This window comes from Cibotium barometz, chromosome 26 (genome assembly GCF_041138505.1).
Source record: "Cibotium barometz isolate CiBa-2024 chromosome 26, ASM4113850v1, whole genome shotgun sequence".
In the NCBI taxonomy this organism is placed as follows: domain Eukaryota; kingdom Viridiplantae; phylum Streptophyta; class Polypodiopsida; order Cyatheales; family Cibotiaceae; genus Cibotium; species Cibotium barometz.
This window is the reverse complement of record NC_141071.1, coordinates 3503284-3522309: the sequence shown is the minus strand read 5'-3', so window position 1 is coordinate 3522309 and position 19026 is coordinate 3503284. Positions and strand designations below refer to the sequence as shown.

At 42.1% G+C, this 19026-nt stretch overlaps 1 protein-coding gene across 8 annotated transcripts; it reads right to left on the bottom strand.

The window, feature by feature from the left end:
- Positions 1-3581: 3581 nt before the first annotated feature.
- Positions 3582-18521, bottom strand: LOC147623581 (uncharacterized). 8 transcript variants are annotated; one of them, XM_086820149.1, is made up of 12 exons: positions 18034-18386; positions 12512-12529; positions 12086-12467; positions 11890-11942; positions 11525-11623; positions 11312-11394; positions 11115-11205; positions 5537-5569; positions 5353-5449; positions 4924-5168; positions 4720-4798; positions 3582-4603 (listed from the first exon to the last, which is right to left on the bottom strand). In XM_086820149.1, the coding sequence occupies exons 3-12, from the start codon at positions 12384-12386 to the stop codon at positions 4164-4166; spliced, it is 1521 nt and encodes a 506-aa protein (XP_086676275.1). In that variant the 5' UTR covers positions 12387-12467; positions 12512-12529; positions 18034-18386; the 3' UTR covers positions 3582-4163. The 8 variants fall into 8 exon arrangements, with proteins under 8 accessions (XP_086676275.1, XP_086676276.1, XP_086676277.1 ...); XM_086820150.1 differs by having other exon boundaries at positions 3582-4600; positions 12086-12529; positions 18034-18422; XM_086820151.1 differs by having other exon boundaries at positions 11525-11611; positions 12086-12529; positions 18034-18422.
- Positions 18522-19026: the final 505 nt, after the last annotated feature.

The window sequence follows — 19026 nt, the reverse complement described above, 5'->3', positions numbered from 1 at the left end:
CCACTATGACACCTTGTTTTTCAACATGCTCATCCCCTATACATGCCATCTCCAATTGCATTAGCTATGTCCTTTTTGTGTGTATTCCTTCTTCACTCACTCCTCTGTCTCCAGCATTACTCTTCTCCCATGCCTCCATGCTTCTTTATATACAATCTATTAATGTCTCCCCTATTATACATGCCATGCCCACTAGCCTCCATCCTGCATGCTACCAATGCATAAGTGAACTCTAGTATTTACAACACCCTATTCTAATTTTCCTTCGTGCTAGCATGCATCCAAATGCCACTGTGTACCCATAGCCTCAATGCCTTCATGCCGACTAGTGTTAAAAAAAGAAAGGGCCTCCCTATGCTCATGAGATAAGAAAATGGACTTTAGGTGCTTGAAAAATCCATCATAATGCTACCAACTTTTTCTATAATTTTACACTTTTGACATCAAAAATGAGCTCAAAAGGCCCAAAAACGGTAGAAATGATTGTAAACAAGCCTATGTTTGGATGACTTTTTGGACCTTTAAAAAGAAGGGTGATTGGCGTTGCTACCCCCTCTCTTTTTTTTTTAAAGGTGTAGAAAAGTCATCTAATGCTAACACTGATCACCAAGGTGCTCCCAGAACACCTCTTTTTTTTTAAAAAAAAGATGTCCAAAAAACTCATCCAAACATAGGCTTGTTTACAGTTGTTTGTACCATTTTTTGGGCCTTTTATGTTCATTTATAATGTCAAAAGTGTAAAATTTTACACCTAGAAAAAGTTGGTAACATTATGATGAGATTTTGAGCACATAGAGTCCCTTTCTTCTCTCATGAGCATAGGGAGATCCCTTTATTTTCTTAACACTCGTTGGCATGGAGGTATTGAGGCTATGGATGCGTGGATGCATTGCGAAGGGTCATTGGTAAAGGTCTTGGATGCATTGTTGTATCGGAATACATGTTGGCAAGAAGGCAAAAAAGCATAGTGTTGACCATGCTAGAATATTTCTATGCATTGGTAGCATGGAGACAAGAGGTGGAAGCATAGGGTGTGTGGATAGAGACATACTTAGAAGGATGAACATGGTGGGGTAATTCTTGTTGAGGACTCCTCAGGCTTTGTAATAAGGACCATCTCTCTCTTACCATCACAAGGGATCTCTCTATCTTACACTCATCCATTACTGAATAAATTACTTCTACTCTAACTTCAACTCAAGGTCAAGGTCAAGAATAAGTCAACAAGAAGATGTCAAACATGAACAACCTCAAGATATGGGTTGGATCGTTTATACAAGTAAGACTAAAACGATCTCTCTAAATAAGTTATAAATTTGTGATGAAAAGTTTTTGGCCCTTGTAACATTGTTTTTTTAAATGTGTATTATATTTTAATGTATGAAAAAATCTCATAAATTTGTATGAATACGGAAAAAGCATGTAAAAGAAGGCTCGCAGAAATTTTTTCCCTGATTCAATTATGCCCCTAATGTGATGTATAATGCCATGGGAGACCATGTCTTAGAGCTCTCTCTCTCTCTCTCTCTCTCTCTCTCTCTCTCTCTCTCTCTCTCTCTCTCTCAATTCTGAAATTAGAGACCTCTTTCTTGTAAATTAAGTTAAGAAAAATTAATTAATTAAGATAAGTAATCAAACAAGATAAATAGAGAATTGAAATTGTATGAATAAGCTATACTCTAATCAATTCCCTATTATAAAGTTAGGTTGTTTGTAAGAATATCTCTTGCTATAGTTTCCCTATCTTGTGCTATGAGGGAAGCATGGGTCTTGTGAGAGAGTATGAGATTAAAGAGACCTTTCATTTCTTTATTAGTAGAGAGCTTGGTGTGTGTAAGTAAAAAGGAGTGTCTCCTCCTAATCTAGGTCTTGTTGTTCTTGCTTAGAGCTTATTTTCAAGTATTACTCTTTCGAAGGCAAATTGTTAAGAAGGTGTGTTAACAAGGAAATTTAAAAAGAACGTATGAGAATTTACTGTCATGAAAAGAATGCAAAAAGGCTAAGTTGGTTTTCAAAATGTTGCAATGATGTCTTTATGCAATTGTTAAGTTAAAGAAGTTGAAATAAAACTAATAATAAAGATTAGAACCATAGCCAATAGACAAGATAGACGAGGGTAGCGATGAAGAAGTTTGCTTTCACCATGAAAAGTGGTAAGTTTAGGACTTCACCACTCGTGACTCCAGTCCTTCAGTTTAGCTTGGGTGAGATCAAGGTTAACGACTTGGGAGTGTCAGGTTGCTCTCTTAGGTCAACCCTATAGTCCAAGCATCGTGGAGTAAAACACAAGAAAAAGGAAGCGTGGTGGCCGGTGTACTGGCCCACTGATGGGTGGGCTGGATGAGTCCACTACTTTCCTTTTACAAGTTACATGATGATGGAAGTTCTTGTAAGAACCTTGCATACACATGTTGTACAAAATATAGCATACTTGCATTGTTTTTTGAATTTTTCCTTGTATTCTCTTGTGTAATAAGAATGAATGGAATCAATGCTCAATTTTGTGTCCATGCAGATTTTATGATATGTGTTAACCCGTTGGACTCAGTAACGGAGTTCCATGACCTAAGTTGTAGCACTATGCACATGCCAAGTGATTGTCGTGGATGCAAAGGGAAGCGGACCAAGCCCTCACTCTTTGATACATGTTGCTTTGCTAGGTTATATTGCACTATAGATGAAATTGATGCATGCAAGGCAAACTATCAACAAATCAAGGATAGTTGTATCTACTAAGATCATCACCTTGACTTAGCATATGGAGAATAGCATGGAAATGGCTACAAAGAGAAGGATACCACAATCCTACTTTCATTTTCAACACTTGAACCTACACCCATACATGAATCTTCATCGATGTACAATTCTTCATCAACATGTTGAATGTACCATCGTCATATTACACTCCACATCAGCCTCTACATAGTGATGCATCCCTCATATATGCACTCTTGCAATCACTCAAAATGATCATACTAATGTACCGTATTGTATTTTGTTGCAAATGGAGAAAGATATAGTTATTCAAATTCTCAAGGTTGTAAATTTCAGGGGATATATTAATTGTATTATGAGAGTGACTAGCAAAAAATAGTCACATGAGTTGAATTGTTAGGCTATCAAAGCTAAAGATGGAATGATTTAGCAATTAGTTAAAAGAGAACAAAGAAGAAAAGTCCATGACTCCAGGATTCCACTATATGGGCATGTTAAAACTATTTTTGTCTTCTTTACATTTTCTCGGTGCCTGCATGGTGATCATCTAGCTGCTCCTATGTGAGTGTGTGGTCTTAAGTGATCTTTATTTCATCAACTCTTTTGCAAATCCCCATTACTGAACAAGGAGTTCTATCTATCTTATTAAAGTAAATGTAGAGCCATACTACCAATATACACTTTTTTGAAAATAAATCCCTGCATTATTGACAGAGGAAACTAAATGCAACTCAAATAAAGACACATTTTGATATCTACATCTTTACTGTCCTAACTTGGTGGGGGCTCCACTTTCTAGTCACTACCCACCACTATTCTTCAAGGGCACTAAAGATCCAACTTTTTCACAACAAACACTCGTTTGATGAGCCACAAATCTGAGACGGTCTTTTCTTAATTGGCTGAAAAAAATGCTCCTACAATGACTTTTTAATAAGTGGATTGTATTGATCATGAATTAGACCTTGGATTAGCAAAACCACTCCTCCATTTGATGTCCAATCTGTTGGATAGACATATGCTTTGTCCATGGTGTCTAAGAAATAGGCCACCTTCAGCCTATTCATAGATAATGTTACATACATTTACAACAATGCTAGAGCGCTTCCCAGTCTTGTGGAACACCAACTTTCGAGTGGAACACCAACTTTCGAGTGAAGGTACAATATGCTCAGGTAAAGATCTTTTTTTCTTCTTTTACAGTTCCTCCCAATGGACTTCTCCACCTAAGAGGGACCCTGACTTCAAAAATGTCTCTTGCCCACTTGCCCAAAGTGAGCATCTGAATGCTCATGTGGCTAGTATTCCCTTCTAACTTTGGTCTCATTGTCACTACCAAGTTGTATACATCCAAGAGTTTCATAGTATACGTGAGTTTGTTTCCAGAAGACTAATGGAAACAAAACGCATTCAAAGCCTAATGATATGGACCTGACTAGCACAGCAATCTAACGACCAAATGAGTAGCGTTGTTTTAGAGACCTCCCACTTCTTGTGTCACTAGAGAAAGTGGCTCTGGTTGTGTGGCCAAGCTTAGCCTGCACTCCAGTTTGTGATCGGTCTTTTGCTAGGTTTGCATTTCTAGCACCTAAGAGTGATACTCCCGCAACCACTACTGCTCCAAATAAGCTCCTCAGCAAACCAGGACCTTTCCTAACTACTGGAGCCTCTGCTTCTTCATTTTTATTTGAGCATGGCTTCTCTAGTGGTGCAGGTAACCCAGTTGAAGCAGATCCAGAGCTGCTTTGATGGAATAAGCTTGGTGGCAAAGAGACAGAATTACTCTTCGAGAGACTGGCGTGTATCCCTTTGTATGACCGGAGGGTGTACGATGAACACACAAAGCATTCATCCCTGCAATCATGACTGTGGCCATGATCTTCATCTGCTGAAAAAAGACAACTCTTTCTTCCTTAAAAATGATGGTTCAGGTTTTAGTCCGAGTCCTCAAAGAAATTACTCAATATAGAGATCCAGTTGGCATATACAAGAACACTTCCTTACCGCTTAATGCACTTGATTGTGAATACCAGTACTCTGAGGAGCCCTCATCCGTTGATAAATTTCTCCTATGCCTGAGTACCTGTAAGAACAACTGCTGGCTGTGAATGTTTTGAAGGCACCCAAATAGCCAAGGGCTTGCTAAAGTATGTACTCAAGTCATGAACTTTCAAGGAATAATACATTGTATACATGTATCCATCTCACCTGCGGATATCCTACACTTGAAGTGAGGCTTGAAATATCCGACAAGGTACGCGTATGCTTGGAAGTGGAAAGAGGGTACACTGAACTACCCGATTCAAGGTAGGAATCAAAAACATCATCTGAATCTGTGCATTGCTCTTCATAAATCTCCGAGTGACTATCCATAGAAGTTCCAGTATGAAGAGAGCTTAACAAGGGTGAGGTCATACTCGACTGGCTTTCAACCTCCTGGGAGAGACTGTCACCTGGAGAACCATAAATCCCACAAAGGACTCTCAAATTTAGGCACCTCTATTAGTGCCACCAAATTTAGGCGTAAGACACTCCTAACACATCAAAAAACACACTAGACCTTTCGTTGAGTCAATACATTCAATAAGAAGGATATGGAGGACTGCCATACCTAATAGAAACGAATGAAGGACTTACCATTCTGAGGACACTCTGCGCCTTTATAAGTCAACACCAGGACCTTTAGCTTTTCACCAATGTCAGAAAGTGCGCCCTCCAACTGCAGAAGACGAGTCTGAGGACAAAGAAGAGAAACCGTTACACAACTGTCATATGTGACATGTATTTGAAAGAGGTGGATGTGGTATACAACTTTTAGTACCTCGTCCAGACAGAAAGATTGCGCCTTTCCACACTGTCATAAAACAGGAAACAAGACTTAACCAAATTATTGATCCTGATGCCTAATACACGTTTCCAATAACATATTTGTCACAATCCCCCCCTATAATGGAAATGTGGATGCACATAGTAACTGGATGTACAATGTGCATGTACAAGTCACATCAGATCCCAGAATGTATCAAGCTTAAAGCTTTGCGAAAAGCTTCAAACTTATCTTTGGGAAGCCACTTTGTGAAGATGTATGCCATGTTGTGGCTCACTCAGCATGGTCTTGACATAGATCACCTGCCACCTTTCCAGTATGATATACATGCACCACACATCCAGCTCTCTCACAGTGAGAGGAACAAAGTCCTTTTGCAGGATTTATGGCAGCGATACACTCAAGAGACTTGGATTACACCCAGTCAGCCTCTACCGCCGAAGATGCTATACTGCAGAGATCAGTTTATGCGTATCTCAGCGGATGGATTCATACAGAGACCTGGATACATGGATGTGTACATGCCTCACAGTGCCCGAGTGGTGATTAGCTAGCTCAGAGTGTCATCACACCAGCTTGAGATTGAGACAAGTAGGGCAGCACGGATCCCCAGAGCAAAGAGGATATGCAAACTATGCTAGGAGGAGGTTGAGAGTGAGGAACATTATGTATGCAGATGCAGAGCATATAGTGTCATTAGAGAGAGAGACACCACCATCTTCAGTGGACATCCCTCACTCCGCCAGATCATGGAGTCCGCAGACCAGCGCAGATTTGGCCAATTCTTGCTAGAGAGAGAGCGCCACAGAGACACTGCTACGGGCTCATACCACAGGGAGAGGTGCGCGACAGCTCCAGCTCACTAATTTCTTCCAGAGATCTATCCCAGTGCCTATTCTGACACAGGAGGGGGTTACACTTCAGCGCGCTGCGGACCTCCGAGCCAGACGGAGACTGAGAGCACCAGGCTACCAGACTCCCAGACTACATCAGAGGGAGATCACAGAGATACGGGCTCGACATCAGCACCATATCCAAGAGCGGCTAGCTCACTTACACTCACACCCGGAGATCATGCTCCGAGGTATTTTTGCCTCGCCATCGCCTATGTATCACATATTACACCCCATTATGGTACTAGTTGGAGCTAGACAGATCTGCATTGCATTCTTGTATACCTTGCGCATATAGGTTGCATACTGAGCCTCTAGCAATAGTGCTCCATCCATCACACCCCCCCACTAGCTCAGTACTTTCACAGTTTATTTCAGGTTCATTTTGTCCTTTTTTTTCTGGACATCAAGAAGACATTGACAGTTGTACATTGATTTGTCTCATAGGTCAAGTTCGGCCTCTAGTAGACGTTAATACAGCTTTCTTTCTTTCTTTCTCTCTCTCTCTGCACTGCCCTGCTGCTGTCCACCTGCTGTCATATGCACTAGCCCTTCCCTAACCAGTACGGCCTGCATGACAGACTGCTTCCGGCACTGTACAGCCTGGTTCAGGTGTTGTACCACCTGCTGGACAGCCTGTACGACCTGTATGCTTGCTGCGCATGCAATTTCTGCCCAGCTGCCACCTGCGCCTGCTTTGAGCTGTTGGCGCCCAGTTCAGAGCACTTCCCAGCCCTAGCAAACAGCCACCGGATGCCCTAATGGTGCCTGCACACGATCACTTTTCCCTACATGCCTGGCTGCAAGCCCACAGCCCATGAAACAACCATGCACACCATGAAACTCAGATAATCTGCAGCACTAACAACAGAGAGAAAACCTAGGGTTACAGTCCAAAACAAGGGTTTCCCAAGACAATTCCACCCGCGCGCATGCCTACAAACCTCCCCTTTCTCTCCCTTCTCTCAGAATCCACATGAACCCTATCCTACCGAAAAAACCTAAAAAAGCACCTACTTCTTGCAGATTTAAAACGCAGGTATGATGACCGGGAGATACCTGGCTTAGGCAACCTTGATAAAAACACGACGACATGCAAACCTTGCTTTTTCCCACCTCCGCAATTAGGTTTGCTTTGATGCCAACTGGGAGGGACCCCTCGCAAGGAACACATACTAATACACATGCATAAACAAGATCAGAGAAACCAAATAAAAGGGATGCAAGCAAGTTCAGCACCCAACCGTAGGTTTGCGTCCACAAACCTCTCTCGACCCAGGGGCTAAGGTTCCACTCCCACGAGTCCATGCCAATCAGCCCTAGCATCCCAAACCACCAGTACCTACCCATAGGAGCCCTTAGCAAGACTACCCATGATCCATCATGTCCATGGCAAGAGTAAGCCTCTTGGTCCAAGTCCAAACAACAATGAATCAATAATAACCCAAGACTCACTTATATAGTAGCAATATATAAATAATAGTCTAGTCATAAATAGCCAATAGATTTAACCTTGGATTTATTAAATCTGAACCTTAGCCACCTGAATCCGCCTGCTTTTCCTTATCCTAGGGCTCCCCTAACCCTATTAGATTAGTTCCTAACCCCAAGGGTTAGTGCTAGGTACATAACAGCTTCCTAAACCAAATGTCTCCAAAACATTATAAACCACAATTAACATCAGATGAATGGGTACATATACCATCATAAGGCTAGATGAGTCTGAACTTACGAATAATTTTAAAAGAAAGAAGAGAATCAAAAATAGGGTACCATTACAGTGAAACACTTCATAATAAAATATTATATAATATTACGAAGTCCTACTAAATTACAAAATAGAGGGTGGAACTGCAAAATCACCCTTCAAATATATTGGAGCATCTTCCATAACAAAGGACAAAATATGACCCTTCCAATCCACATGGGCATATAACTCTGAATGGATATCACTAATTGAGACACATGCATGTCCCAGATTTGTCCATGTCCCGCCACCACGTTCACACGATATACGTGATCACTCGGTTGCGTCTTCACTCCCAGCTCTGCACAAATGGCACCCTCTCCACTTACGGGAGGTGTGGCCTCTGGTAAGGTGGCCCGATGGCCACCTTCTCCCTCTATGGAAAGGTTTATCCTCTCTCTCTCTCCCCCCTTGGAAAATAGGCACCTTTTTCATGAGGAGGTAAAGGAAGACAATTTTCAGCATAACCAATCCATACACATGGTTTTTGGCTTCTCTATCTCTTGGATCAGGCAATAAATGAGTACTACACTGCTGTCCAACCCTTGGGAGTCCTTTTTCAGCTGCTATCTCCTGGATATCTACCTACCAAAAATGCTTTTGAGCATTTCTATCGTCGACAATTTGACCGAAAGTTGATTTCTTCTTTCAAAATTCAGCAAATTCAATGGTAAGAGCTTCTTGAAGTTCTCTTAACCTACTCTACATCCGTGTCCTTGACCATTCAAGTCTCTTGTGTCTCAACCTAGCACACACATGCTTGTGTATGCCAGGTTCTTCCTGACAAAAGCTGTGGAATCAGCACCAACTTTAACAAAACATGTTCGCAAAATGTTTTCGTTGCATGAATGTCATTGGAAATCTGGCATGTGATGCCCGTGAAGCTTGTATCTTGAGGAATCCTTGATATTACAATCATATGACAAGGGAGGTTGGCCTTTTCCGGCCCTATTGCAGTGTCATTTAAATTTCAGCATTGCATGAATGTCATGGAAATCTGGCATGTGATGCCCATGAAGCTTGTATCTTGATGAATCCTTGATAATACAATCATATTACAAGGGAGGTTGGACTTTTCCAACCCTATTGCAATGTCATTTAAATTTTAGCATTGCTATCATATACCTAGATGAATCCAGAAACATGCCCAAATCCACCTTATACGAAAGTGCAATTTATAACCTCATGGTAGTCATCCACAAGACAATAAACCATCAACTCCATCATATTTCAGCATTGCTATCATATTTGGTTTTGTGCCATTTCATCTTGTTTAATAGTATTAATAGTTTAAGAGTGTGTCACAATTGTGCTCAACCCTTTTTGGGGCAATTACACTTGGTATGCGACCGACCGATAGCAACGTTATCCGTGATCTCCTACAATAGTTCTCCATAAACAACTCTGCTACTCATCAACTTCAGCAGTAGTGCCACAACCTTGATGTCCATGCTCAAGGCCAGCCACCGGCGGCTCCACTACTAAAGTGCACCTGGTATTTTGCTCTTGGTCTCCTTTGCCTGCCTCCTCTGCAACAGCTTCCATATGTCAACAAGGTACTTACTGATCATATCAGTATCCTTTTGAGATAAAGTTTCATGGAGGAACACATTGGGTCCCTCGGGTTCTCTACCCTAGCTATCATGCATAAAAAGATTATAACCATCAGTACTATAAGCATCATCACAAAGCATCTATTCTTTGCGAGTACAATTCCCAAACTTGACCATGAAGTGTTCAACTTGGAAATGTCGACGTAAGAAGACTACTGCAGATCATCATCGACGTCCTGTAAAACTTCCAAAATTTTCTCTATTTCTAGTTATTAGTCATGGGTTCTCTGCCCGGCAAGTCTCCCAAATTCTGAATATTTTGTAATCATGGGTTCTTTGCCCGGGATGTCCCCCAAAATCTGAATATTTTGGGTTTCGTTTTGTAATGCTCCATCATTCCCTTTTTACCCATACTTAGAGCAAGGGGGAATCATCTTGATGAACTGATGTAGGATGTCTTTGTCTCCGAGGTAGAACATGACCTCTAAGACTTTCATATTGAGCCATGCTTCATGAGCCTCTAAGCCATGCTTCATGAGCCTCTGAGCCATGCTTTTATGCCTCTGAGCCAGTTGCAGGAACCATGTCTTGTTGCTTTGCTAGTATTGGAGCATAGAGACTATTCTTGAAGGTTTGTCAGACATTGCCTCCATCACTCCTAAGGGGGTTTTGTTGGATATTTTTGGAGTCTAGTAGTGTGTCCACTGCTGTGAACACCCTCTTATTGAGAGAACATAAGATATGAGGCTTGATGCCTATAAAAGCATTGTACATGGTAGAAGTATTATCATAATATAATCATTGTTGTATCACTTTGGTCTCATAGGCCCATTGGGTCTTAAGTAGGCGCTTAATATATCTTTCTTTCTCTTGCACCATTGTCATGGCTTGATCTTCCATCTCATCTCTCTTCTTGCACTCTACTCCTACACACCTATCACGGATATCTTTCATCCTCCATAGCTGCATTGTGTGATCTTGTGCATGCTACAAATTGCAAACTATAGTCTATATGTGACACTTATTGCTAGGGGAAATGTCACCAAACTAATACTAATGCCTCATACACATTTCCAGTAACATATCTGTCACACAAGGTCCACGCACATAATTGCATCCATACACAATATCACCTTAGCTTAATGCTACATTACTGCTTGCCAATACAAAATACAGTTACTATCGAGTGTAATATGTGCACATGCATGTGTGGGTGGGCGTGTCGTGCACATGCATGTGTACGCGTACATGAGCACGTGTGCGTGCAATGGTTATGAAAAAACGTTAAAAGCACCAATTTCATGAACTGGCGTCTGCACCAACATTTCCATGACTTTTGTGCATGCAGCATCAAACTCTCACAAGTACCAATCACTTACCAAACTAAGGTTACCACTTGAAGCCAGGTCTTGCAGCTTACAACTAGGGTCTTCTGAGCTGCTGATCCTATTGCTATGAAGCCTTTCAATACTGCAAACAAAAAGGTAGAAGAGTCACTCTGATTGAGTAGGTAGATACAAAATGCTTAAATTTAATAAAAGGAAAGTCCTTAGAAATCCATGTTACAAGGGGAAACCTTTGATGTTGGAGAACAAAAATTTCGCTGTCCTCATCTAAGGAAGCCTCGACATCCCATTTTCCCAGATTTTGTATGATCATCTGACAATTTTGGTACAATAATTAAGCAAGTAAGGAAAATTAAAGCAGTGAAGCCATCCATCTATCCCACACAGAATGCTAGCTATTGCAAAGGAAGTGTAGAAAAACAAATGCAAAGCAAAATCCTTGCCTTGAGAACGGGCCCTTGGCTGTAGCGTGAAGCATTCGCATGTAAAGGATATTTCAAGTACACTTCTGTCTCACCTTCGCGTATAAACTGGAAAAAAAGCTGCTTAGGTAGATCAGTTCCTTGATGTATCGCAAGCATATAATCAAAGCTGTGGTTCTTCTAGCTACACATCCTTCCTATGAAACATGTGGTTAGAAGGTGATCACGTAACCTTCAAAGCCATGCATTCTACTCACTCATTCCCGCATCAAGGCTAGAGGCTCCCATGCTCACACAAAATGACACATTGTTCTTTCAAAATGTCAACCTAAGCTTCTTCCATGTAGACAGTTCTAAATAAACAGTTGGGGAAAAAAAACACTAACCTCTTTTAAGTCCAGAGCCAGGTGCCCAGTTAACCCTGGGCTAAAAGCTTGATCTAATGAAACAAAGAGCACCCATGCTTAGTTTGCAAGTGTTACTGAATAAGGTACTAAAACAAATAAAATTGAGAAGAGTATCCCCACAAACTACGAAAAGAACCTTACAACATTGCTCTCACTTGGAACCAAAGCAGCTCACCTATGTAAAAATGGAGTTTGGATTGAGCCTCTGACTTGGAAATATTGAGCTGGCAGGTCAATTTCTGATCGATTACACACTCATTCATCATAATTGGGAATTCCCCTAGAGCTACCTGCTTGCTATTATACAGGGCAGTCACTTTTAATATATCTTTCCTTGCATTTTTGGGCAGTATAGAGTCCACTTTCGAATTTGGCACATGCAAAGGCAACCTTGTAATCTTCAAAAGATGCACTAAAAGTTGACGCTTCAGCCCAGTATGCTTCGATTGCTGGTGTGTAGATGGACAGACAATCATTCTGTTCCAATGTTTGGCAAGCAAGAGTCATCACCAATTTTTCAGGTTTATACTCTGTCGAATATGTGTGATATAGACAACTCATGTGAATAAGCACTTTATATTAAATTCCGCATGGCAAGTTCCATCTCAAAAGGTCATGTCTGCAAGCCATCCAGTTGAGCACAAAATGTTAAAAAACTTCTGTAAAACAACATAAAAAAATATACAGCAATCTTTGAAGTTTAATACATCTCTCTCTCTCTCTCTCCTCCCCTTCCCCTTCTCTTTCTCTTTCTCTTGCCACCCACTAAGTAAGAGGCAAAGGAAGGTAGCCTGCATCAAGAGTCAACATGCTATTGTCGCACACGCGAAAGCCTTGCTATACTGATCCAAAGCCTTAAGCCTGATTTAGAACAAGATGCTGATTTAAACATGATTAAGACAGGAGAGAGAAGAAGAGAGAGATAGTTAGTGTCAGGGTTTTCTGTATTAATATGGTACGAAAAGGTTACTGAATGATTGTACATGGTTAGGCCTTTAGTCAGCCCCTTAGGCCCCTACATGACTTCTACTGACTTCTAGGATAATGAAATGATTGAATGACTTGATGTCCATGCTGCAAATGATGCCTTCGCTTATATATATGTGGAAGGAAGCTGGTCAGCCAGTCTTGAATGCTGTCGGCCTGCTGCTGGACAAGGTATTAATGAAATATTCCTAAACTGCTGCGTTAACTTCAATGCTGCCCACACCTGATGCCTTGCATGCATAGTCACATGGGACGCGAAATGGGGACAGGGAACGGGGACGGAAAAGATTGAGAACGGCCATTCCCTGTGACTATAGAGTGACATGGGACGGGAATGGGAACGGGAAGATGCCGCCATCCCCAACATTCCCGAGTCTAAAAATGCCCATTCCCTATGACGATGCTTGCATGCTGTCGCTTGGCAGCCTCCCTGCTGGCTGTCGATTGTGGTCTGATGGCTGCCCAAGCCCTCCAATGCTTCTGATGATGATGATGATGCTGATGATGATGGTGGTGCTGAGGCTGATGATGATGCTGATGCTGATGATGCTACTGATGATACTGTTGATGACCTGAATGCTGCTAACTGCTGCCCTAATCAGGGATTATGTTGTTCATGCTAGACATTAGCCATGGCACGAGCGTGCACGTGACATCCCCTCCTGCTTCAAGGCATATCCTTGGACTCATTGCTAAGGCTCATGAACAGAGGCTACAAAGTTATATCTAGAAGATGTGTTGCTGTCCATTTTCTCAATCGAGAGGTATCAATGACTAAGGCTCATGATCAAAGGATACATGAAGATACCCCTCACTCAAATGCACACTCTAGGCTCTAGTCTTGCACTTCTTTCATGACTACCCTGTCATATGTAGTTGTCAATTTTTGGTTTTGTTGTTTTTGTCACGACCCTAAATAATTGATGATTGATTTGGCAAGGATGGAGTGAATCAAGGCCAAAAAGTAATGCTTTGGCCAAGGATCAATGCACTGAGGCCAAGAGATGAAACAATGTGCTTGAGGACAAGTGGTCCGAAGGATAGCCATATACGTGGCGGCATGAGTGCCCATCAACGTTTGCAAGCAACAAGCATGATTGCTCGCAGTCTGACGCAAGCAGCCAAAGGAAATCCGGGTTCGTAGGCCAAGCCAAGCCGGCTAGCAAGGGTCTATTGATGCGCACCAATGGGGGACCAATTACTGGGGCAATAGATTAATGTGTGGACTCGTTTGTTCACAACTAGGGTGCCTACAAGACTGATTGGTATATAATGGTTGGGAGATTAATGCTAATCATGCCATCCTACATTCTTTTGCTATTTCTGGGTCTTCTTCTCCAAACGTGCATGCCTAAAGAAGGGAATTTTGCATGTGAGATTGGGGTTTGCTTGTTGGGAGGGCCTTGAGACTTGGTATCAAAGCGCAACAACTTTTCTTTTGGGCTTGTGTATGGTGCTTCTTGAGCACACCTTCACACCATTCTGCACACATCAAGTTCTTATGTACCTGGAGCTAATATTCCGATTAGCGAGCCTAATCCAACACGGTTAGGGAGCCTGGGATTAGGAGATAGCACGCAAATATAAGGGCTAAGGTTCAAAATTAAATAAACTAGGCTACTAGCTATCTATAGCAAGTTACTATTTATAGCAACAGTTATCACTATATAAGTGATGCCTTGTGTGATTATTTGGTAGTCCGTTGTGCGGGGCACTTCTTTTGGGTCTGTGCCTGGACCAGAGTTTCTACTCCTACTATGGACATGGCAGATCGAACATGGTCTTGCCAAGGCCCATTGATCCTACAGTTGGGTGGTGAGCTTGCTAGCACCCCTTTTATTTGGTTTCTCTAACCTTGTATTGGACTATGTTTAGGAGATCTTGGTTAGCAGGCCTGGGAGGCCTCTTACATTTGGTGGTATCAGAGCGACCTAAACCAGAGTCTATAGAGATTTGCGTGTCTTTCATGTGTTATTTTGCAGCAGGATTCCCAGGTATTTCTCTCAGCACCACAACTGGTTTTATCTCATCAGACGTATGCTTTCTAGGGTTACTACCAGGTGGTTGCATGTGGACTCCATGAGGGGAAAACTGGGAGACTTATGCAAATAGGATATGTGCAGATGCTTTACAAAACTCTTATTTCTCTCTATTTAGATTCTCTGAATGGTTGCATTTCAGGTGATATGACACCCCTTGACATGTTGGGAAAACATGTTGATAGACTATCTAGAGGCTATGCAGCTTCCGTCAAGTTAAGCAAAAGGGGATGTCACGTGCGTCCTACACTTGGATGCCACGTGGATATATCTGATACCAAGGTGCGGGACCTGGAGTGGAAGCTGGTCCCATGTGAGCCCCAGTCCAGGACGAGTCAGCCAGGGTTCCACTCTAAGCGTCCAAGGTCAGGTGTGCATTGTCCTCATGGTAGTCACGGTACGAAAATACGATACCATACGATACGATACCGTACGGGAATTTTTGGTACGATATGAAATTTTCGGATACCGTACCATAAAATACGGTTTTTATTTTTTACACTTAAACCTATGGAGCTTCAAGCTTGAATGTTACGGAAGGTTGGGAGGGGAGAATTCTACAGTGCTTGAGGAACCAAAACATGGATATGTGTCTCTCCCAGTTGGATCTCTCGATTGTCTCCAAAAAAGAACCTGGATGGGTAATGCAATACCAAAGGTCTCCCAGTGTAGTGTTTATGACTAAGGGACCGTCCTTGCACAAATACGAGCAGTGCATCTAGGGTGATAGGTTTAGGGACTCCTCTCTAGATCAAAATGGCCATGTCCAAATCTTCTCCCTCGTACATAACTTGAGAATCTAACTGTCTAGCCTACCTATACTAGGGATCTCCAAGTGAGGCAGCAAGATTCTCTCATCCTACCAATCAAGTGTACACTACCAGTTTACCTCGCCAGAATTTTTAGGTCTCTCAACAACCCCATATGGAATACTAAGTGGACACGAAAGTTGCGAAGTATTGCGAGCATTTGGGATCTTCGTTAAGCAAGGTTTGTATATTTTTTTATAGCATTTGGATTTATTTTTTTCAAGGGAATATATATATATATATAAAAATTGAAGGATTTGGGCTCACTCTTGAGGGAAAGGCCCTTGCTTGGTTTCAGGCACTAGAGGCTTCAGACAAATCTTCTTTACGAGTTTTGGAAGAGAGATTCATTGCTGCTTTTTCCTTGACGGGGATTCAGCATGGCACAGTAGCAAACATCTACTCTTTCAAGCAAGGCGAGACTGAGAGTGTTAGAGACTGTGTAAATAGGATGAAGCAGTACATTAATCGTTGCCCAGAAGATGAGAAGCCCACCTAGAGTCGATTAATTGCTCTCTTCTTAAAAGGACTCAAAAATTCAACACTGATATATATATATATATATATATATATATATATATATATATATATATATATATATATATATATACACACACACACACACACACACACACACACACACACACGATTCGTACCATACAATATCGTACGGTATCGTACCATACAAACCGTACGGTACGAATCCATTCGTACCGGTACAAGAAACAACTATGATTGTCCTGCACATGAAGCAATGCCAATTCGTACTGTGAGTCTCCCTCTAGAATGATGTCAGTTGTACTGAGTGTTTGGTTTGCAACCAAATGCTAGGCATCTGTCTAGTTGCATGTAGTTGCATGTAGAAGGGGGACAGCCCTTAGGGCTACCCCAAAAAGGGAGTGGAATCCCTTGAACTTGGGCATGGGGTAGACCTTAGGTCACCCAAGGGGGGCCAAGATGGCCCATGGCCTTTGCCCACTAGCTAGGAAGGCTAGGGCATGTGGTTGGCCAGCCTTAGGAGGTTGTGGCCAGCCCAAGCAAGGGCTTGGCTGTCGGCCAGCCCAAGCAAGGCTTGGCCAGCCAACTGACATGCCTTAGAGGCAAGGTCACCACGAAACGTTTCACTATTGAAACGAAACGATGCTGAAACGATTTATTTTGGAACAAAACGTTCCAACACCAGGCAGGTGGACAGTGAAACATCGGACCGAAATGATCATATACATAAAATGTGAAGGTACTGGCCAATAGTTATAAGATGATATCAGCATATTTATCATCAATAAACAAGACGACATACAAAAGAGAAGAGAAAAGAACAAATGTGATGAAAGAAGGAAAGAAAGAATTATAAAAGATAAAAAGCACATAAAATCACAACCTTTTTCCCCACATGAAACGATATGGTTTCAATGTGCACATAAAACGTTTCAACACTAAAACGTGAAACGAGTTTCAAAGCCACCGAAACGAGTTTCATGGTGACCATGCTTAGAGGCCAACCCAGCCAAGTGGGCAAGGTATTATGGGCTACCTGGCAGCCAGCGCAAGCCTAGACAGCCAATCTGGACGGAATGCGCAGGGGACCTGCAGCCATGTATGAAAAGCACTGCCCAATGAGGGGTATTTTCAGGTCGTGAGTGAGGAAATATAACAGGCCGACCCCTGTTTGAGCCAGCCGACCAGCACCTTTAGGAGCTATAAATAGCTTAGGTAAGAATTCATTCATTCATCTCATAATTCACAATGGGTTGTTGTATTCCAAGGGCCAGGACAGCCAAGGTGAAGAGTGCAGGTCAAGAACAGATCCCCATATCTCCAGATTTGAGTTATTGCACATCATTCTAATAAAGCAAATACACCATTCGTGATGGGGCCCTACAGAGGGTATTCGTCGGGACCCAATACTAGGTCCGACTCCCGCTCTCTCTATTTCTACACCTCTCTCTCTATGTTGTGCGTTATCTTCGTCTCGAGAAAGATTGCTGAAATTCTGAACATTGAAGTTGCCGATTCTCAGCACAATAAATTCGATCATGAATTGTATGCAAAGGAGGCTAATTTTGGCTCAAACGAGAGAAGTCATTTTCAAAGGAGCTTGCTCCAAACATTGACATAAATGCCTCACATACTAAGCAATTAAGTAGGCACAAGAAGAGCATGTCAGAATTTAATTAAGCAAGGAACCAAGGGCATAGGATGATAAAGTGGACAAAAGCTAAGATCAAATCAACCAGGGGGGTGAAAAATAAATGAAAATCAGATAAGAGCAAAATAGTTGAACTTACACGCTACGTGGGCAGCTCGAGATGAAGGTCAGGTAGACCAATGGCGCCGCAGTAACAGAGCTAAATCATGATGAGGGTTGCTGTGGTGCGTTCGTATGGTGAATGCCCTGCAGATTCCCCTAACGATGATGGAAATGAGTCGTTTTGAGAGAGACATGGGCGGCGGGCCCATCGGGTCTCGTGTGTGTAAAGGGCTCCCGTCAACTGGACTCCTAGTCCTACGATAACCGGCGGAGCCCACACACGCGCCAAAACGTGCTCTGTCTCATCAAAACAAATGCCCCTTTTCTGAGACTAGAGACGACGAAGGTAGTATCAAAAGTGTTTCTCTGTTCGAGTCTCAGAACGAGCGTGCTCAAGCGTGCTTGTTTCTGACTCTGGCTTGAAAAACAAAAACAAAAGTAAACAAATGCCCCACTATAAATACACTTGGGCTTCTCTAGTCTACTCTCTCTCTCTCTCTCTCTCTCTCTCTCTCTCTCTCTCTCTCTAAATCAAAACTTTGGGGTGGGGATAATAGCCTAGCGGTGGAGGTGGCATCTTCCCACTAGCTACAGGGATTCGATTCTTGCCAAAATCCCCCCTCCCCCTCCTCTTTTTTTCCCGGAGTATAATTTTTTGAGAGGTTTTCTCGCATGAGCTTTCAAAAAAAAAGTGAGCTTTTGTAGTTTGCATGATTTATTTCATTGTGCAATAATTAGAGTTTTAGGACCCTTCAATTGATACAACTTCTACAGTGGATTTGGAATCTCTTTAATTTCATCCTCGCCCAACTCTTTGGTGTATCCAATATGATAATTAGAGTTTTAGGACCTTCAATTTATACAACTTCTAAAGTGGATGTGGAATCTCTTTAATTTCATCTTCGCTCAACTATTGGATATGCCTAGATGCATTGACAAATTTAAGTCCCCATGAGCTGGTCCAACAACATCCTAACCTTTTACCTTGTCATCAAGTTAATTACATACAAAATCATCGTTCTTTGATTTT